At 42.0% G+C, this 17,432-nt stretch overlaps 2 protein-coding genes across 5 annotated transcripts in view; both read left to right on the forward strand.

Annotated features, from left to right (window-relative positions):
- The window catches only part of ACVR2B (activin A receptor type 2B), a 143,012-nt gene extending 130,095 nt beyond the window's left edge, over window positions 1-12,917 (forward strand). The window contains exons 11-12 of one of the 2 annotated variants that reach the window (XR_014161735.1): window positions 1,194-2,545; window positions 2,623-12,917. Coding sequence is in view for 1 of the 2 variants with exons in the window: in XM_081882508.1 (XP_081738634.1) it covers window positions 1,194-1,388 (195 nt within the window). In the remaining variant the exon portion in view is untranslated. Of the gene's footprint in view, window positions 1-1,193 lie in introns of both variants that reach the window. The other variant, XM_081882508.1, reaches the window with a different exon arrangement.
- EXOG (exo/endonuclease G) overlaps window positions 1-17,432 on the forward strand; it is a 222,356-nt gene that overhangs the window by 183,942 nt on the left and 20,982 nt on the right. The window contains exons 1-2 of one of the 3 annotated variants that reach the window (XM_081882629.1): window positions 13,677-13,731; window positions 15,914-16,060. The exons of 1 other annotated variant lie outside the window; for it this stretch is intronic. In XM_081882629.1, the coding sequence (XP_081738755.1) occupies window positions 13,692-13,731; window positions 15,914-16,060 (187 nt within the window). In that variant the 5' untranslated portion in view covers window positions 13,677-13,691. Of the gene's footprint in view, window positions 1-13,676; window positions 13,732-15,913; window positions 16,061-16,249; window positions 16,488-17,432 lie in introns of those variants that run through there. One more of the 3 variants, XM_081882628.1, reaches the window with a different exon arrangement.

Here is a 17,432-nt window from a genome sequence, read left to right on the forward strand (position 1 = left end):
CAAGGAACCTTGAACTAGTTCCAAGCACTGTGCAGAGATTTGGATCCTTGTTTTCTTTTTACATCAGCTTTCTTCGTTCATTTATGTTCTAATCCGAGGGGACTTTAAAAAGCAGATTGTGATGTAATGTGATGTGGGTGGCAGGCCTGTTTGTCTATACACAAACACACACACCTCTCTCTCTGTGTGTGTGTCTCCTCAGCTTTTATGTATTTTATTATCTGTTTAAAAGCATCTTTACAGCATTTAACATTTTTAAAATGTAATAAAGAAATAAACACAGATAAGAGCAAGGGAAAGCACACATATGAAAGAAACACCATGAAAATGAATGAAACAGAAATTCAGAGGATTCAGAGATGTAAAATCAGGTCCAATTTTACAAAGATGTAAAATCAGGTCAGGGAGAAGCATTTTCAAGCCTCTGTCTACATAGAAAGTTCTTTGGGTCTTGGCCTAAGTGACAAGTTTTTCTGAGGGGTTGATTTTGTGTAGACCCAGGAAACCCGCTTTATATTGTTGCTGCTGCTGTTGCTGTCGTTTTATAAGCCATTTCTGGGTTTTGGTCCAATTAATATACGGATGCAGTTCCTTAGAACACTTCCCGGCATCCATTTAGACATAAGAAAAATAAAAGAGAGCTAAACTAATGAAATAAATTCCCCAGACTGGTGGATTGTTTGTGTTGGTTGAAAAAATAGTATCTGTAGAACATGCCACAAAGGCCTAGATCTCACTTAAAGCAGTAAGCCCGTGTCTGCTGTTTTTTCTCTGCTGCATAGGAAGCTCCTCTTGTCTGTTTTTAGACATCCCTTTAACCATTCTGGCTTTTCTTGACCACTGAATCCGATCGTTGAAGCCGGACTCCACAAATTTTGACTCTTAATAGTTTTGTATTGTTCTTTTACATATTGCACACCACTTAGAGGTTTTCCTTCAATAGTTAAGTGGGTGATCAATGTTCCAAAATGAGTAAATAGAAATATATAAATGTGATATGGTTCGCCTTTCATAAACATGAAGAAATCGGCGCCAGTTTTTATCCCAGCTTGAGGAAGCAGCACCTAGCAGCGACCAGGCGGGGTCAGCAGTGATGGGAAGGGAAGTGGGATTCTATGCTTAATGCTGTTCCTAACTCCACCCTTGGTGTCCTATGAGCTAAACACCCCTGTCCTCTTACCCTCTGTCTCCAGGGTTTGGCACAGCTTTGTGTCACGATAGAAGAATGCTGGGACCACGACGCAGAGGCACGCCTCTCGGCAGGTTGCGTAGAGGAGCGGATTTCTCAGATACGCAAATCAGTAAACGGCCCTACCTCGGACTGCCTCGTTTCCATTGTGACCTCTGTCACCAACGTGGACTTGTTGCCCAAAGAGTCAAGTATCTAAAGCCTGGTTCACCTTTTTTTTTTTGTGGTCTTTCCAGACTCACTGGATTTTTTTAAAAAAGAAAGAAGTTAAACCACAATCCAACATACACATACATACATTTACACACACACACACACACACACACACACACACACGAATGCAGCTGCTATTTTAATCTTGACTTTTTATTGTTATTATTATTATTATTGTTATTATTATTGTCGTTGATGTTTTTATTATTATTATTTTGACTGGATCAATTTTACCAGCGCATTGCTCTACTGTATTAAAACGAGGGGGGGGAGGGGAGGAAAACGAGGACATCTCAGCAAGCATTCGGGTGCCGACTAATGAATGCAGATAACGGTGCAGGTACCTCAAGACCTCAATGGACTCACTTTTATTTCCCTTTTTTAAATAATAATAATGATCCTGTTTTCTGGGTTTTCTCTTTTGTCCGGTCTGTTTTTTCTACGCGAGGCATCGGCGTTGCCAAGCCAACAAAAACCTACCCATCTGCAAGGACCAGCTGCAAGCTTAAAAAGACTGTTACATAAGATCACACCTCATAACAAGACTCTCACACCCTGCGACTTTTCTTTTTCCGTTGTTCCTTTTCTATTTTTGACAGCGAGCTTAAAAAAAAAAGAGAGAAAAAAAGAAGGAAAAAAAAGAAAACAAAAGCAGACGTGTCTTTTACGGGTGTAACGGGTGTCGCCGTAATGTGGGGGTGAGGGGGGGGGAGGCGGGGAGTGGGAAAGGAGCCAAGAAGAAGAATGCTCACTCTTTGATGGTATTGAATCGAAAGGGAAAAGTTTAGTATTGGGACTTGGGAGAGGAGAGAGAGAGAGACGTTGAACTCTGGCAGCATTCTGGAGAAACACCTGCTTTGGGAGCTACTTCTCAGGTAAACAGTTCGTGAGAGGAAGGGGCAAGTTTTGAGGCAAGAGTATTAAAACTGCTGCGGAGCACGGAGAAAGTTGGGTCGCAGCGAATCGCCGGCGGAATTAGGTCCTTTCGTTACCTCAGGCTTCAGTGGTATTTAAATAAAGGGAAAAGAAAACCCCTCTATCTTTAAAAAAAAGTTCAGAGAATGCGGTCTTGGGGCTGAATTGCTGCATTGGGCAAATTTCCCACGCGGCGTCCGATTGGAGCAACGTTTGGAGTTTCTAAAAGTCCCGTTTTCAAATAAAAATACAAGGGGAAACAAAACATGTAAGCTAAAATAGAAGACCGTTAATGCCTGCAACAGGTTCTTAGCGTGTAATGCTGTGATCGGAAACTGATTTCCTTGCAAATCCCACTGAGCAATAGGCCTTACTTCCAAGTAAATATGAACCACTGCTAGTGAAATTCTTAAAGGTTCTGGATTTCAGCTGTTATATCCTGATGTACCCACATTTCCAAGGAAATGTGCTTTATTCAGTGGGTTGGCCGATGTGGATGGGATATGTGGAGATAACCATGTTGTCTACTCTTGTCTTGGAGCACATCTGTGTGACAGATTTAAACCCATTCCAGATCTTTTCAGCTTCTTTTGGTATCTCCAATGAAATTGTCTGGGCAGGGTGTGTGGTTCGGTGGGCTTCTATTTTATTTTGAGCATTAATGGCTCCCAGCGCTTACATTTCCCAGACTTCTTTAATGGAAGCCATGACATTTAAACCACTTTGAAACAGGGGTTTCTAGCTCAGTTTCATTTTTGTAGCCTGGTGTAGCTGATCATTTGTACTTTCTCGGCCCCGATCCTAAGCATATTGGCATACATTGCTCGGAAGTAAGTTCCATTGTCCTATTGGGGCCTGTCACACCCAGGCCAAGGTTCGCCGTCGGTTGACAAACCTCAAGTTGATTCTTCTTGATTCTTCGTTCTCTGAACTCTGTCACCCAACTCTTTCATCTTAACAGTGGTGCGTATTTTCAATACGGTTGATTCTATTTATGCCATAAACTCGCTCTAATCAGTGAATGTTCCTAATGCTGCTGATTCAACGTTTAAATATTTTTTTAACTTGCAAACCATGCAATGATTTTTTAAAAGAAGAAAAAAATTAGAACACACATACGCATTACGTGGCTTCCGAGGTTTAAAACTGAAAAAAAAAAAAATGTTTTGAAAAAACTTCACGACCACAGATCACCTCAAACCAGAAATACCTCAGAATTTTCTACTTGTATGAGTTTTATTATATATTTTGTTAGTTGTGTTGTCTTGTAGTATGTATATTTTAATGTAAGTTGGCTTTTATGACAAGGGAGTTTTAAAAAAAGTTTTAAAAAGTTAAAAAAAAAGTTCCAAAATATTTTAGGAAGTGCTACCTTTTTTTTGGTTTTTCTGGTTTTTTTTTTATAAAGCACCATTGTAAATAAGTGTAAACGGTTTTAGAATAACTGCCTATAAAAAAGGTTTCTGGGCATTATTCACTGTTCTTTGCAAAGGCTGTTTCCATTCTCTTACTTTTTGGAGGGCAGTGGGGAGCACAAGCTGTTTTAGTGAAAGGTCAGTGCATCTTTTCGTTTTGTTCTCATGAGATTTTAACTTTTTCCTCTGGCTGCAACATCAATCCGCAAAAGAAAGTTGTCTTATTTACACTCACTACCTGCCACAGGACGATACTAGTATTAAAAATTACCTTTGGATATGTTCTTGGAAGCTCTTCATTCCCAGCCCATTTCTGCCAAGGCAGTTTCACTACCTGTAAATTACACGGTTCAAAAAAATAAAATAAAATTGCAGGCTTACTGCTGGATGGATTTGATGAGGCAGATGTCCTGCAAAGGAATGCTCTTCCCCGTCCGCCATAAAGATAGTACAGAGTTGTTTTTGACATTGCTTAGGAAAGAGCAAGTGTCTCTGTTTCCAGGTGCAATTCAAAGTGTGGGGGTGCATTTTCATTGCTGGGGGTTGGGCATTGCACCCCTTGCCTTGGGGGAACAACCGAGGTCCAGAAGAGTGAGAATCAGCAGCAGTCACTCCCTCTCCCTCTTCCCCCTGCATCTTTTGAACATCCAAACCAGTTTTAGACTCGACAGTGCTTAAACATGCATCTTTCACACCAATTCTAAATTTTACTTACTTGGAAGTAAACTCCACTGAAACCAGTGTGATTTACTTTTAAGGATCGAATGTATTCAGAGTTGAGGAGTGTGGACCTATTTAATTTTTGGAGATGGCTGTACATGACAAATGCAGACACCTTCCTTGATGTTTAGGTTGCCCTCACCCATAATTCTTAAAGGCTGTCATGTTTGAGCCTAAATCTGAACACTAATGGTTAAAACACGAGAATCGTTTTATTGGCTGAAATACTACAAGAAGTTAAGGCACGTGTAGCTTTTTAAGGCAAAGCCTTTCCCCATTTACTCTTTTTCACCGTGTTTTTATATTGATTTTAACTACACTTATTTGATTCACAAACCTGACTTGGGATTCGCTCTGTAATTTCGGAACACAGAGTGTTAAGTTTGCTCTCCTTTGCGGAGCAAAATGTGGAGAGGGCTGCACAATTTGTGTGACCCACCAGGCATTGTGGCTTGTGTAGTGTTTTAACAACCCCTTCCTTTTGCTATCCCCAAGAAGGCAGGGTGAGAGCTAAGCACTCGGAAAGACCCAACTTTGAACTGATTGGGCTGAATTTGGTCGCATTTAAAACAGGCTCAAACTGGGACAATATAACAATTTGTGTAAAAGACCCAAAGTAACTTTATCTTTGTGATTGATGTTGTAAAGAGGAATGACAGAAGCTTCGGAGAGGATGAAGTGAAATAAGAACAATTAAGCTTAAATACACCTCGAACCTATATATCTTCTTAAATGTGAGATTTAATGATCCAGGTTGTTAATGATGGTGGAGAAAGAGATGTGCTGTTTTTTAATTCTTGTAAGAACTCTGCTGTTTTGGATTTCCTTTTTTATTTTCTCGCAGCGTTATTTATGTGATGGCTAAAACAGGCTTGGTTTACAGCAGTTGCTTTTCTCTTTAGAAGCAAACACACAACCTTCTGGTTTCTTTAAGAAGCTTTAAAGTATTTATTGAAAGTGCCATATGAGTTTTATAGCCTACTAGACAACAACTTCAACCTTCCCTTTATGGGAAGGGAGAAGGATGTCCACACCTCCCACTCTCAGTTGCATTAAACTTGTTTCATGCAGGACGCACAAATATTTTTTTTTACCAAAATTAACTGTTTCATACCTGTTGATGGCATCTCTCTGCTCTTTACAGATCATTTTGTCACTGGCTGGTTAAGCAAAACTTGGTGGTCAGCTATAAGCATGCCTGTTGCTCGCAAACATCCTGTCTTGTGTCCTTCGTTCCTAGCACATCAGCTACCTCGCTGGCAATATAACATCGTTTGTGTCCGATAGATGTGTTTAATGAACTGATAGTAAATATTTTAGCATCAATACGATGCAGCTTTCTCAGTTGGTTTGATCAAAGCTTTCTTTCGCTATGAAAGACTTCACAGAATCCCCAGTAGTATCTTTTAAGTCTTCCTGTCCCTCAGCTGGTTCGGTACACCTGATTTAAAGCTGCTTCTTGGTATAGCAATAAAATAGTTCACCACTGGTACATGAGAGTAAATTCTTCCCCAATACAATTTTGGTTTAAGTCCAAACCTGCTGCCAACATTAAATCAACCCTTTGTGGGCATCTTAAACTACTTTGGTTCCTGAAATATTGACTATATTTGCAGTGCAATTGTTACTAAGAAGTAAGTTCATTTGAGTTCATTGGGGCTTACTCCCTGGTTAAGTTGGAATAGGATTGCAGACTGGACCTTATTCAGCTTCCTAAATCTTCCCACTTCACACAGAGAGAAATCCTACAGGGGTTAAATTAATTATGGTGCAGCCTTCATTCTTCAGTAACCAATATCAAAATCTCCTGTGCAAGATTGTTTTCACCCCTAATCTAGATCTTTGCAGCATTAGCACTGTATTGTCAGCCCACAGTGCATTAAAGTAATCTTAACTGTGCTTATATTTTAAAACATGGCTATTATGCTGGGCTTCTAAATGTCACTCCTTGATAAGTACCTGTTTATGCTTATTTAAGAATATTAAAACAGTGTTTTCTTTGTTCCCTTTTGAAATTTGTTAATATGAAAGTGATGTCTTTTTTCAAAAGTGGCAGCTATAAAGCAAAACAAGTACAGTACTTCTTTCTGGTTTAGAATAGCAGAACACTTGTTGATTTTTCTGCCTGTGGTAGCAATTGTAATATGCTACAGTAGGTGCTGTGGGCTTTTAATAAAGGTGAGAAATCCAAATTTTCTAAAGGGTGTTCATGCAATATAAAAGCATGATCATAATGCTGTTGCAGTATTGTCCTTCTAATGTTTTTAGAGTTAAGAAACAAACATCAGCACTATGAGTTTTGCTTCTTGATTATTTCAATATGCTATTTTAAAATGTTTATACTGTACAGAGGGGAAGTGACCTTTGAATACACACATACACACCTGAAGAATGAAAACTGCACTGTGTTTGAAAAATTTATTTCGTACCACAAATTATTTTGTAAAACATAATGGATGACATTCAACATTAATCAGAGTAGACTCAATGAAATTAATGGACTTAAGTCTGTTTCAGTATTGTGCTCTTGAGTATGGCTAACATCAAGTATTGCCCAATATGTTTCCGCAAGGAAAATGGAAAACAAAAATCCTGTGCAGTCACAGCAAAAAAAGAAGCCAGATTTAAAACTAGCTAGAGAAAAGGTGGCCTGAATTCATGAATTGCCAACTTACTTGTAGACTTCACTATGTATTCCTCTTGTATATAATCCCTTTTGTGAAAACAGAAACAAAACCCCACACTTTGACTGTTTTTTCATGGCCTCCTTAAGATTCTACCACCACTACAACAACAAAAATATTTGTGTAGCCTTCATACAAATTCCTTATGGAAAACACACATTTTGATGCATTTTGTGGTAATTTGTGTGGCCTTATCTATTAAGCATTTATGAAAACCACAGTAAATCAGATTTCTGCTCCATAACATGCCAGCAGTTTTGTTTATAGTGACTATATGTACCACATTGACAATATGATCTGTAAAGAGATGTTCTGTCAGCATTCCTTTGGCAATGGGCTCTTGGTAGTTCTTCCCATCTTGCTGAAATGCACTGATTAATATCTGCAAATCAAATTTCTCTGGGTTATAAAAGTTAGCCTTTTGCTTTCCGTAACTAAAGCAATGGGCAATGTAAAGGAGCTTTCTGTTTCATTTTTTGACAGTAGTAATGGGGCACTGCCAAGTTTCCCATAGTAAAGAGATGGTGAACTAACAAGAGTTTCAAAAGAGCTAAAATGCCTTTTGCTTCCTCGGCATCCCAATGCAAAGTCAGCACTTCACAAACTAGTAACCATGGGTTACTAGGGCACCCTACAGGCACCCTACAGGCACATGGGCTCCCACTACTTATTTCCTCCACAAATTCCATTATTCCTTCCCTTTTCAGTATAGTATAGTGTTTTGTTAACGCTAACAATGGTTAGCTGGGAAACAGAATTTGCAACTGAGGTTTAAAGATTATTGGCAAACTGAGTTTAAAGGTAACCTTGGCTAGCCTTAACTGACATGTTACACACAGCGGTTAACCCTAAAAAGAGAAGGGAAGAATTGTTGAGGAGAAAGAGAGCGCATGTGTGCACACTAGGTGCTTCTAAATTCTTCATCGAAAGATTGATTACTTAGACAACATGGCTGAGATAGAATATCCCTCAGTTTTTCACTCCAAGGATGCTGATTTCATGACTCTGGATACCTGAAGTTGTTGAACCAAGCATTTTCTATTTATGCTTGGAATTTCAGGGTGAAACTGATATCTTTGCTCAAAATCTTAGGTTACTTTGAGGGCCCAGAGCAGCTTGGAAGCTAATCTAGTGTCTGGCTAGCAAAGAAGCCCACACACAGAAAGGTCAGTCACATGATCCTTTTCCATCAGATTGTTGGCTGGCTTGGAAAGCAGCAGGGAGGGGGCGACACAAGGTTTTCCTGTCGCCTATTACCATGATGAAATATGAGTTTCATGTGCCATTTTTATGACTGACAGCTTAACCCCTTGCAGTCTTCTTGGTGCTGAACTTCCTATTGCAGCTCAGCAAAGTGCTTAAACCACAGAGTGTCATGTTCTAAAATGCAAATTGTGAATGTCTTTTCAGAAGCCTCCTTATACATACTTCTGGTGCTCAGGCTGCTGCCAGACTTTAACAATGAATAGGCCCATCACTTGGTAGTCAAATTTAGGATCCATTGATCTGTCATTTACACACACACAAAGTTTCCAATTCATTGTCTAAAAACTTGGTCAGTATGTTTTGTTTCTTACACTCCCCCCCCCTTTTAATTAAAAAAAAAACTGATTTTGGACAGAGTTCTTATTTTGTATTCGGACACAACTGTGGAAACATTTTAGCTCCTCATTTCTGAAGTCTAAAGCTCTTTCTTTGTGCCTTCATTTATTTTCATGCAAAGCAACTGCTGTAAGTTCTTTTTAATTCCTCCCCCCCCCCCCCCGCCATCAGGATGTTACAGGGAGGGGGGAAGAGAAACTGCTTTTCATTATCCAATTGTTGTTTCTGGATGCAATCTGTGATCCAGGTATTTCAAGAACCAGTTACCTCAAACTTCACATTATAACAGTGTTGCTTTCTGGAATCTTCTTTGTACTGCAAGATTGTAAAATATGCAGACAAGGAACCATGCTACACACAAGTGTTATATAAGTTATATATTTTATATAATTTATATGCAGAAAGGAAAAAATGGAAATGGATCCCTAAGCATTGCAGCTTACATTTCATTTTTGAAGCTTGTGGTTCCTTTCCCCACTCCCAGTTAAACCAAAAGGGCTTTTTTTTTGGTCAAGCTCTAATTGTGTTGGATGTATGTACAGCAAGAGGGCGTTATGAACAAGTGCTTCCTTTCCTTGTTTTCTACTGTGTTCAGTGTTTTATTGGGAGATATTTCCTGGTTATCTGGTCAAAGTTACTTGGAACATCTGACATGGCGGATAGGTGCCACCGGTTATCATGACCCTGCACATGAAGTTCCAAAGGGGTACAACTTGGACAGAGCATGGGGCGATCCATATTGAGCCCTTTAGTAGAGGCTGATCTTCTCCAAATAACAGCACTACAATTTTCTCTGGAATGGAAATCTATAGCATTATTTTCACTGATCTTGGTTTTTTGGGAGCGGGGGGGGGATGGTTCAGGGTTTTTTAATAATAATAATCTGTTCAGTCTTACAATTTTTATTCCTGGTCATTGAGACATGCTGTTTTACCAATATAAGAGAGACCTTCGTATCAAAATTGAAATTCGCAGCAGGTTGGAGAGAATTTTTTTTTGCCTCCGCCAACGCCTTTCGAAATTATCAGTGTCAAACATTTATGAAGCTTTTAGTGGTTACAGGGGGAGGGGAGACTGAGCTACCTGTCCCCTCCGAAACTTCCTATGAAGTTAAAAGTTTTGTCATATAGTGATACTTGCTGATACCGCAAAAAGGTGGTTACTGCGGATTTTAAAACATGCTTCTCGGTCTCCAGTTCTATGCCCCTACATTTGCACAAAGCCAGGGCATTCCTCTTGCCAATCTACCACCATTTGAATATCAGAACTGAAGCCTACAGTCTTTCACCTGTGAATACTTGTCACATTTTGTCCTTAAGTTTGGTGAATTTCCTACTGTAAAGTTGACTTAAGTACAGTTTGTCAGTTCTTGTGGAAAGAGCTTTCTGCATTGTTTGTACCATTAGATGCTTATAGTAAATGTCACAGGATAGAACAAAATTTGGAAGGGAGGGGGCACAAAAAAATGAAATGCACTCTGTTGTTTTTTAAAACCATCATTCCTTTTATCAACTACTTCTAAATGGTATGCTTTATTCAAGGAAATAAAGTCCTAAAACTAGTCTAGCATAGTGAGATGTGTGTATCAGTTTTATGATGAATAGTTATGTCTTATTAAGCTGTGTTACTTAACTTGTACATAGAAGGCCTACAGAGGAGTTTGCAGTAACCTGTTCCCGCAAGATTTCCAATTTGAATTCTTGGCAAACTTCAGAAATGAGAATTAAGTAACTAGTTTAGGAAATTGATAAATGCAGAAAGCTCTACCAGACGGTGAAATAATTAAAATGACTATTGGTCCTGGCTCAAATTCCAATGTACTGTTTGTATACCAAGATACGTGAAACGTAAATGTTGTAGGTTATATTTCACTCTTGTAGCTTAAAATAAAAAAAAGTAGACCAGAGATAGCTTGTACTACTGACTTAACAAAATTTATATTAAAGTATCCACACACAAACACACAAAAAAGTATACAGAGAGTTGAGCTCATTGCTGTAACCCCTTTTGGATTGTGCTGATTTTTTATATATATTATATATATAAATAAATATAGATATACATATGTAAGATGGCCTAAAGAAGACATCCGCTGTATGCAGTTATGAAATGGAAATGTTTTGAAACATTGTATCATAATTCATAAATTTGCAATGGATCTTTGTTCCTTTTTACTGTGGTATTTTAGAAACAAGTCTCATGTTTGAAATTAGATCTGCCAAGTTTGGGTATTGCTGCTTCAGCTAAGTTCAGGGTGCCCGAATAAACCAGTATGAATGTAGTATTTTTGCCCTGTGTGAAGCAGCTCTGCTCCAACAAATAGGAGGAAAAAACCTAGAAAGAACTATTTCAAATTTATCTTTTTTGTATATTAAAATAAACAATAAATTACAAATATTTTGTGTTGGTGATTTGTAGGAACAACTTCCCTATTTCCGATCAGGGCATGTGCCATGGCTATTTGCTGACCATGGCTCCTCCGAAGTAAGCCACATTGAATTCTATGGAGCTTATTCCCAAGTAACTAGGATTAGGGTTGCAGCCTGACAATAACCTGGGTGGTTATTGGGTTGGTGTTTTTATTTTTATTACATATTTTGTGGTTTTATATTTTGATTTTATTCTGTGAACTGCTCTGAGACCTCCCGGTATAGGGCGGTATATAAATCCAATGAATAATAAATAATTCATTAGCTTGCGAGTCTCCCCCAGGACTCTGCTTTAAACTATTGCAACTGCAGACTTTGTGACTTTCACACTATGCCAGCTTTCCCCTCATCCCCATTCAGTCTGATGAAGGAATTTAAAGAACTTTGCATATTGACTTTCCTAAAGAGAAGTCACAGAGCCTTGGAACCCCTTTGTGCTGCAGCGGGTCATTTTATTCAGTGCTTTTTTCCTTAAAAATGTTTAGGGGTACTCTTATTTGCCAACTCATATTGAAATACTGCCCTTCAATGAGGCCAAACTAAGATTCACAACATGTTTAGGGGTATGCGTACCCCTGCATTCCCCCAGGAAAAAAGCACTGGTTTTATTTATTCAAAGCATTTGAACCTGCTTCTTCTGCCAAAAAGGCTCTACAATTCTTAAATGTTCTACAGAGTACACATACTGTTAACACAGAGCCCTTGCCAGACTGGTTGGGCCTTATGGCTGCTGGCAGGGCCAGCTCAAGACATTCTGGCACCTGAGGCAAACCACAAAATGGCACTTCCTCTGTCAGGGAAGAAGAGGTGAGTGCATCAGGAAGAAGGGTGAGAGGACACCAGCAGTGCCTCCAATTCACCAACAAGCCACTGTAGAGGTGGCAGATCCAGAAAACAAAGTGCCTTTTTCAATTGCATCTACTATCCTAATCTCACAGGCAATGTGTGAGGTCTCCCAGGATCCCCTGGATCACTGTCTGCAAACTGCTATTCATACATTCTTAAACTTTACCGTAAGCAACAACATCCAGAAGTGCGCTCCTTTAGTCTCTTCTCTGGTAGGCAAGGTAGCTGTGTTCATTGTTTTTGCTGCAACATATACCAGCTCAAGCTCCTTGGAGAAAAAAGCTGGGATAAAGAAATGCTGATCCTCATGCAATTCACGAGCCAAAGAGAATTACCGGTAATGCAACTAGAGAAAGAGCTTCTGGAACGGTAGCCACAACTCAACACTCTGTAGATTTCCACTCACTTGCTCATCAGATCTGGTGGAGGAGATTATGTTGAAGCTCATGAGAAGGTCCATGTTTCTGGGAAGAAACTGAAGCGGCTTCTGGAGCCTTAAGTAATTTAAAGTCTCGCATGGAAAGCTGGACAGAAGTGCATTTTTGCAGGATGTGGACAAACTGGACTCGGGAGGCTGTCCTCAGTGACCAGAGAAACCTTGCCCATCTAAAAACAAGGCTGGTGGAAGGACCACCTTGGAGACTTGAGAGTGGCACTGATATTAGAGAGGACAGGGGTGGTGCCAGCCCAGCTGCTCCCAAGACCCATGGCTTCCTGTCCCATGTAATGCGAATGGTGTTCCCTCTTCAGTTGCTCTTCCTTCTCCACCTGATTTTGGCTATATATCTCCTTGGTAATAGACCAAGAAGCCAATGGTTGCTGAGCTATACCCACCATTGTGAGGGCTGAGGGGGGTGATGATGATGCTTTCCTAGCTGCTACCATTGTTGACTGTGATGTCACACACACACAAAAGGCAGCTGAGTGGGTATAAATGTTGGCCAAGGCAAAAGGCAAGGCAGCTGCCCTCCCCAGAGACAAATAGGCAGCAGCGGTGGCACTCAGCTCTAGTGGTCTGCCCCATGGCAGCAAGCTGGCAGGCGGAAGGAGGCAATCACCCAGCGCTGAAATGCTGTGGAGCAAGGAGAAGGCAAGTTCAAAGTTTACTTGCTAGTGGGATTGCTACTTGAAGGCAGCTGATATTCAGCTCTGAAGCAGGCGGTCGTCTGGCAATGGACCTGGCGAGGCTGCAGGTGGTAGATGGTTGCCGGAAGAGTTTGCATTCAGGCTAGTGGATGTCGCAAGGCTACGCTGGCTGAAATGGATGCAAACTGGTTTGGAAGCCTTGTTTAATAACAGGCAACCAAACAGAGGAGGGAAATTGCCCAACGGCAGCGGGTGAATGTCCCTAGGCGGAAGCTGGTGGAGTTTGCATTTAAATGATGTCAGTGGATGCCCTAGGCAGGCAGAAACCAGTGGAGGTGTCTGGGTGGACGCTGTCAGGTGGTGGCCATCCCACTCATCTTTTTGCCTTTGCCTTTCAGGGATGTCTGGAGTTGGCAAGCTTTTCCACGAGACCAGCCATGAAAGTCATGAAGAGAACGGCAGAATGTCCCTATTTGCATCGGAGAAATGAATGTGAAATACTGACAGCGAGCAATGGACAAGGCCGTGGCCATAACTGAGGGAAGGAGCTTTGAAGGGAGACTGCAGGCGGACATCTGCTGGATTGCAAGTGATGGAGTCTGTTCTTCTCCTCTGCATTCCCCACTGTGGCTGTGAGTTTCAGGAGATCACATCATCAATCTGATGAAACGAGCTGTGGTTCATGGAAGCTTATATACCATAATGCAGGAGCAAGACAAGCAGTTTGACAAAAATGAGGGGAGGAAACATTAGGCCACATTTGCACTGTTCATTGGAAGTGCTGTGACGCTTTAACCAGGCATGGCTTCCCCCCATGGATTCTGGGAACTGTAGGTGGTTAAGGAGGCTGAGAGTTGTTAGGAGACCCCCCTGTGCCCCTCCCAGAGCTACAATTCCCAGAATTCTCTGGAAAGAAGGATGGGTGGTTAAACCACTCAGGAAGTTGTAGCTCTGGGAGGGGAACAGAGGGGTCTCCTAACAACTCTTGGCACCCTTTTCAAGCTATAGCTCCCAGAATTCTTTGGGGTAAGAAGCCATGAGTGTTTAAAGTGCTTCACGGCACTTTAAACAAATGGTGTGGATGTGGCTCTGGCCTCCCTCAACTCACTGCCTCTTAGGAATTGAAAGGATTTCCCCATTTGGTCCCTTTTAACAGCTTCAAATCTCGGGAACAGGAAGAAAGACTTTATATCTCATGCCATTTTAGGTGGTTTCTGCTTGATTGTTGAGATCATATGTCAATTTCAATTGGAAAACTAATAAATTATTATTTTTTATAAAGATTATTTTTATAAAAACCTTTGAATGCCTTTTAAATGTGTTTCAGGGCACCGAGAATGATGTGTTCACTTGAAAGCAATGCCCTTAGATCACAGAATCATAGAATTGTAGAGTTAGAAGGGACCACAAGGGTCTTCGAGTCCAACCCCCTGCAGGAATCTTTTGCCCAACATGGGGCTCAAAGGACGAGATGCTGGTCTTTGTCTTGGCTTGGTGAAGAGGTAGTGAATGGGAGAGTGAGGAAGTATAAGCACAGCAGATGAGAGACGCTCCCAGGTTGTCCTTGCTGCAATCCAAAGGGCTGGTACCTGCCTCCTTTGCATTCAGCTTCCTAAGGCCACCCACACAACAGCCACCTCCCAAAGAAGAGAATTACAGTCTTGTGTGCCTTCCATTTCGGGAGAAGCTTCTCGAAGGAATGTTTCCTTCCTTACTGGTAACTGCTGACCTCTCCCTTCTGTTTTAGCAGATTCTGGAAAAACAAAACACCATGGGTAAAATTATCTGTGCTGGATTGTTGATATTCTTCTGTATATCAGGTATATTCTTCTGTAAGTTCATTGGAATGTTATATAAATTTATCCCAACAACACAAATGAGGGATGTGGTTATTTAGCAAATGCAGGGGAAGGCTGTGAGGGGACTCCTCAGTCATCATTTCTTTATTAACAAATGCCCTCCCCCCCCCAAAAAAAATGTGAGGCCTAGTAGGGTTGGGCAGATGTTTTCCCATCCCTGGCTATGTAAGGACTGTCAGTGATGTCACAAACAGACATGGCAGCTGAGGGGAAAGAGGTAGTTTCTTATTCTATAATTTTTATTTTATTCTTTTTAAAGAAAGGGGATTTTGATGGAATAAAGCCCCCCCCCTCAAAACAGCCCTATTGATCCCAGCATGTATCTGTATGGGAGTTGGAGCTGCGTTTGCATATGAAACGGTTTGAATTTTATTAGGCTCATTAGTCCCCCTCCACTGCGAAGTCCCAAGGTCGGCTACAAGCAATAAAATATGCACCTGTAAAGCAAAACAGTTCTATCCATAAAAAAACGGAATGTGGAATTGTAGTTAAAAAAATGGAATGTGGAATTGTTGTACTTTATAATCGAATAACTGTAGGTTTCGAAGGGACCACAACGGCCATCTATCCCCCTGCAATGCTGGAACAACTAAAGCATCCCTGGCGGATGACCATCCAACCTCTTCTTCAAAACCTCCAAGGAAGGAAGAGGTTCCCCGTCTTCTGACAGAGACCGTGCCGCTGTCAAATGGCTCTTACCATCAGAAAGTTCTTCCTGATGTTTAGGCCAGAATCACAGCTGTCAACGTTTCCCTTTTTAAAAAGGGAAATTCCCTTATTCCCAAGAAAAGGGAAAAGTTGACAGCTATGGCCAGAATCTCCTTCCTTGTAACTTGAAGCCATGGGTTCAAATCCTACCCTCTGGAGCAGGAGAAAACAAGCATGCTCCCTCTTCTATGCCCTTAAGATATTTGAAGATGGCTATCATCTCTCTTCTCATCCTCTTCTTTTCCAGGCTCAACCTACCCAGCTCCTTTAGCCGTCATCAGGCTTGGTTTCCAGACCCTTGACCATCTTGGTCTCCTTCCTCTGCACACCTTCCAGCTTGTCATCACCCTTCTTAATATGTGGCAGCCAGAAAGGGCGCACAATACTATTCCAGGTGTGTCCCTGTGGTGGGGGGACGGGACATTTTACTGCAGTAAATAAGTTTATGGACTCTTTCTTCAACCCGTCTCGCGAGTAATTAATTGTACAAGTGAGGATAGAAGATTTTTGCCCTGCTTCAGGGCGAGCTTGGCTTTCGCGCGCTTTTTCCTCCCCTCACGAGGCGGAGCTGAGGCGGAGGCGGAAAAGCTCCTTCCCCTCCCTCAGGCCCGCTATCATGGCCGGGTCGCTGGGCGCCCGCCTCGCCCGGAGCCGCTTCTTCGGCGGCTTCGTGTGCGGGGCGGCGCTGGGAGCCGCGGCCTCTGCGCTGACTGCCCGCAAACTCCTCGGGGAGCCCCGTCTCCCAGCCGCGGCCCTGCAGAGCTCCGTGGCCGCCGCCGCCGCCTCGGCAAAACAGCAACCGCCGTCGCCGCCTGAGGAGGGTAAGCGAGCGAGTGCGCAGGCGCAACTGCCGACCCGGCTCGCTAGCGGGAGCGCTGCTCTCCGGTCCCGGCGGCCGGAGCGGTGGCTGAGGGCGCCCGTTGGCGATGCGCGGCTGAGGGGGAAAGTGGGGCCTGCTATACTCAGCCTGCCCTCAGTCTGCGGCGGGTCTGCGCCCGCATTGCTTTCCACTAAAGAGCATCATATAAAAAAAGGAGATCTGAGAGGAATATTGCTGATATAATGCTTACATCTCTTTTGTAATAAAAGGATTAGCAACAGCTAATTTCGACAGTTTCGGGATAATTTGAAGAGTTCTCTGTTTTCCCGCCGGGCACCGGTTTGGGTAGCATTTGGGCGCCATATTAAAAAAAAACACAAAAACTTATGGTGTTGTTCATGACGTTTTTGCTGTTGATTTTTCTCCAGCTTTTTCCATGTTGTTTTCCTGGTGCTTTTACCTTATTGTTGATCTGGCGCAGTTTGAAATTAAATAGGAATATGGGAAGGTGCTTTGCACTGAATCGGGACCCTTGCGCCATCCAGTTTAGTGTTGACTACACGGACTGGCAGAGGCTCCCCAGGGTTTTAGGCAGATCCCATTGGGGACTGAACCAGGAATATCCTGGGGACAGCTTGTCTTCTACCAGGGTTTCCAAAACTTGGGTCTCCAGCTGCTTTTTGGACTACAGTTCCCATTATCCCTGACCACTGGTTCTGCCAGCTAGGGATGATGGGAGTTGTAGTCCAAAAACAGCTGGAGACCCAAGTTTGGGAAACCCTGTGTGACTGAGCTGGTTATCACCTTTCCCCAAGATCAGACCAAAGGCTCATTTAGCCCAGCATACTGTTTTCTACAGTGGCCAGCAGTTGAAAATGAAATGTTCACATTACCTCAAATGCTTACATTTCTCTTCAACATTTCTCTTCAAATCAGTTTATCTAGA

This window comes from Podarcis melisellensis, assembly GCF_964234715.1.
Source record: "Podarcis melisellensis genome assembly, chromosome: 12".
In the NCBI taxonomy this organism is placed as follows: domain Eukaryota; kingdom Metazoa; phylum Chordata; class Lepidosauria; order Squamata; family Lacertidae; genus Podarcis; species Podarcis melisellensis.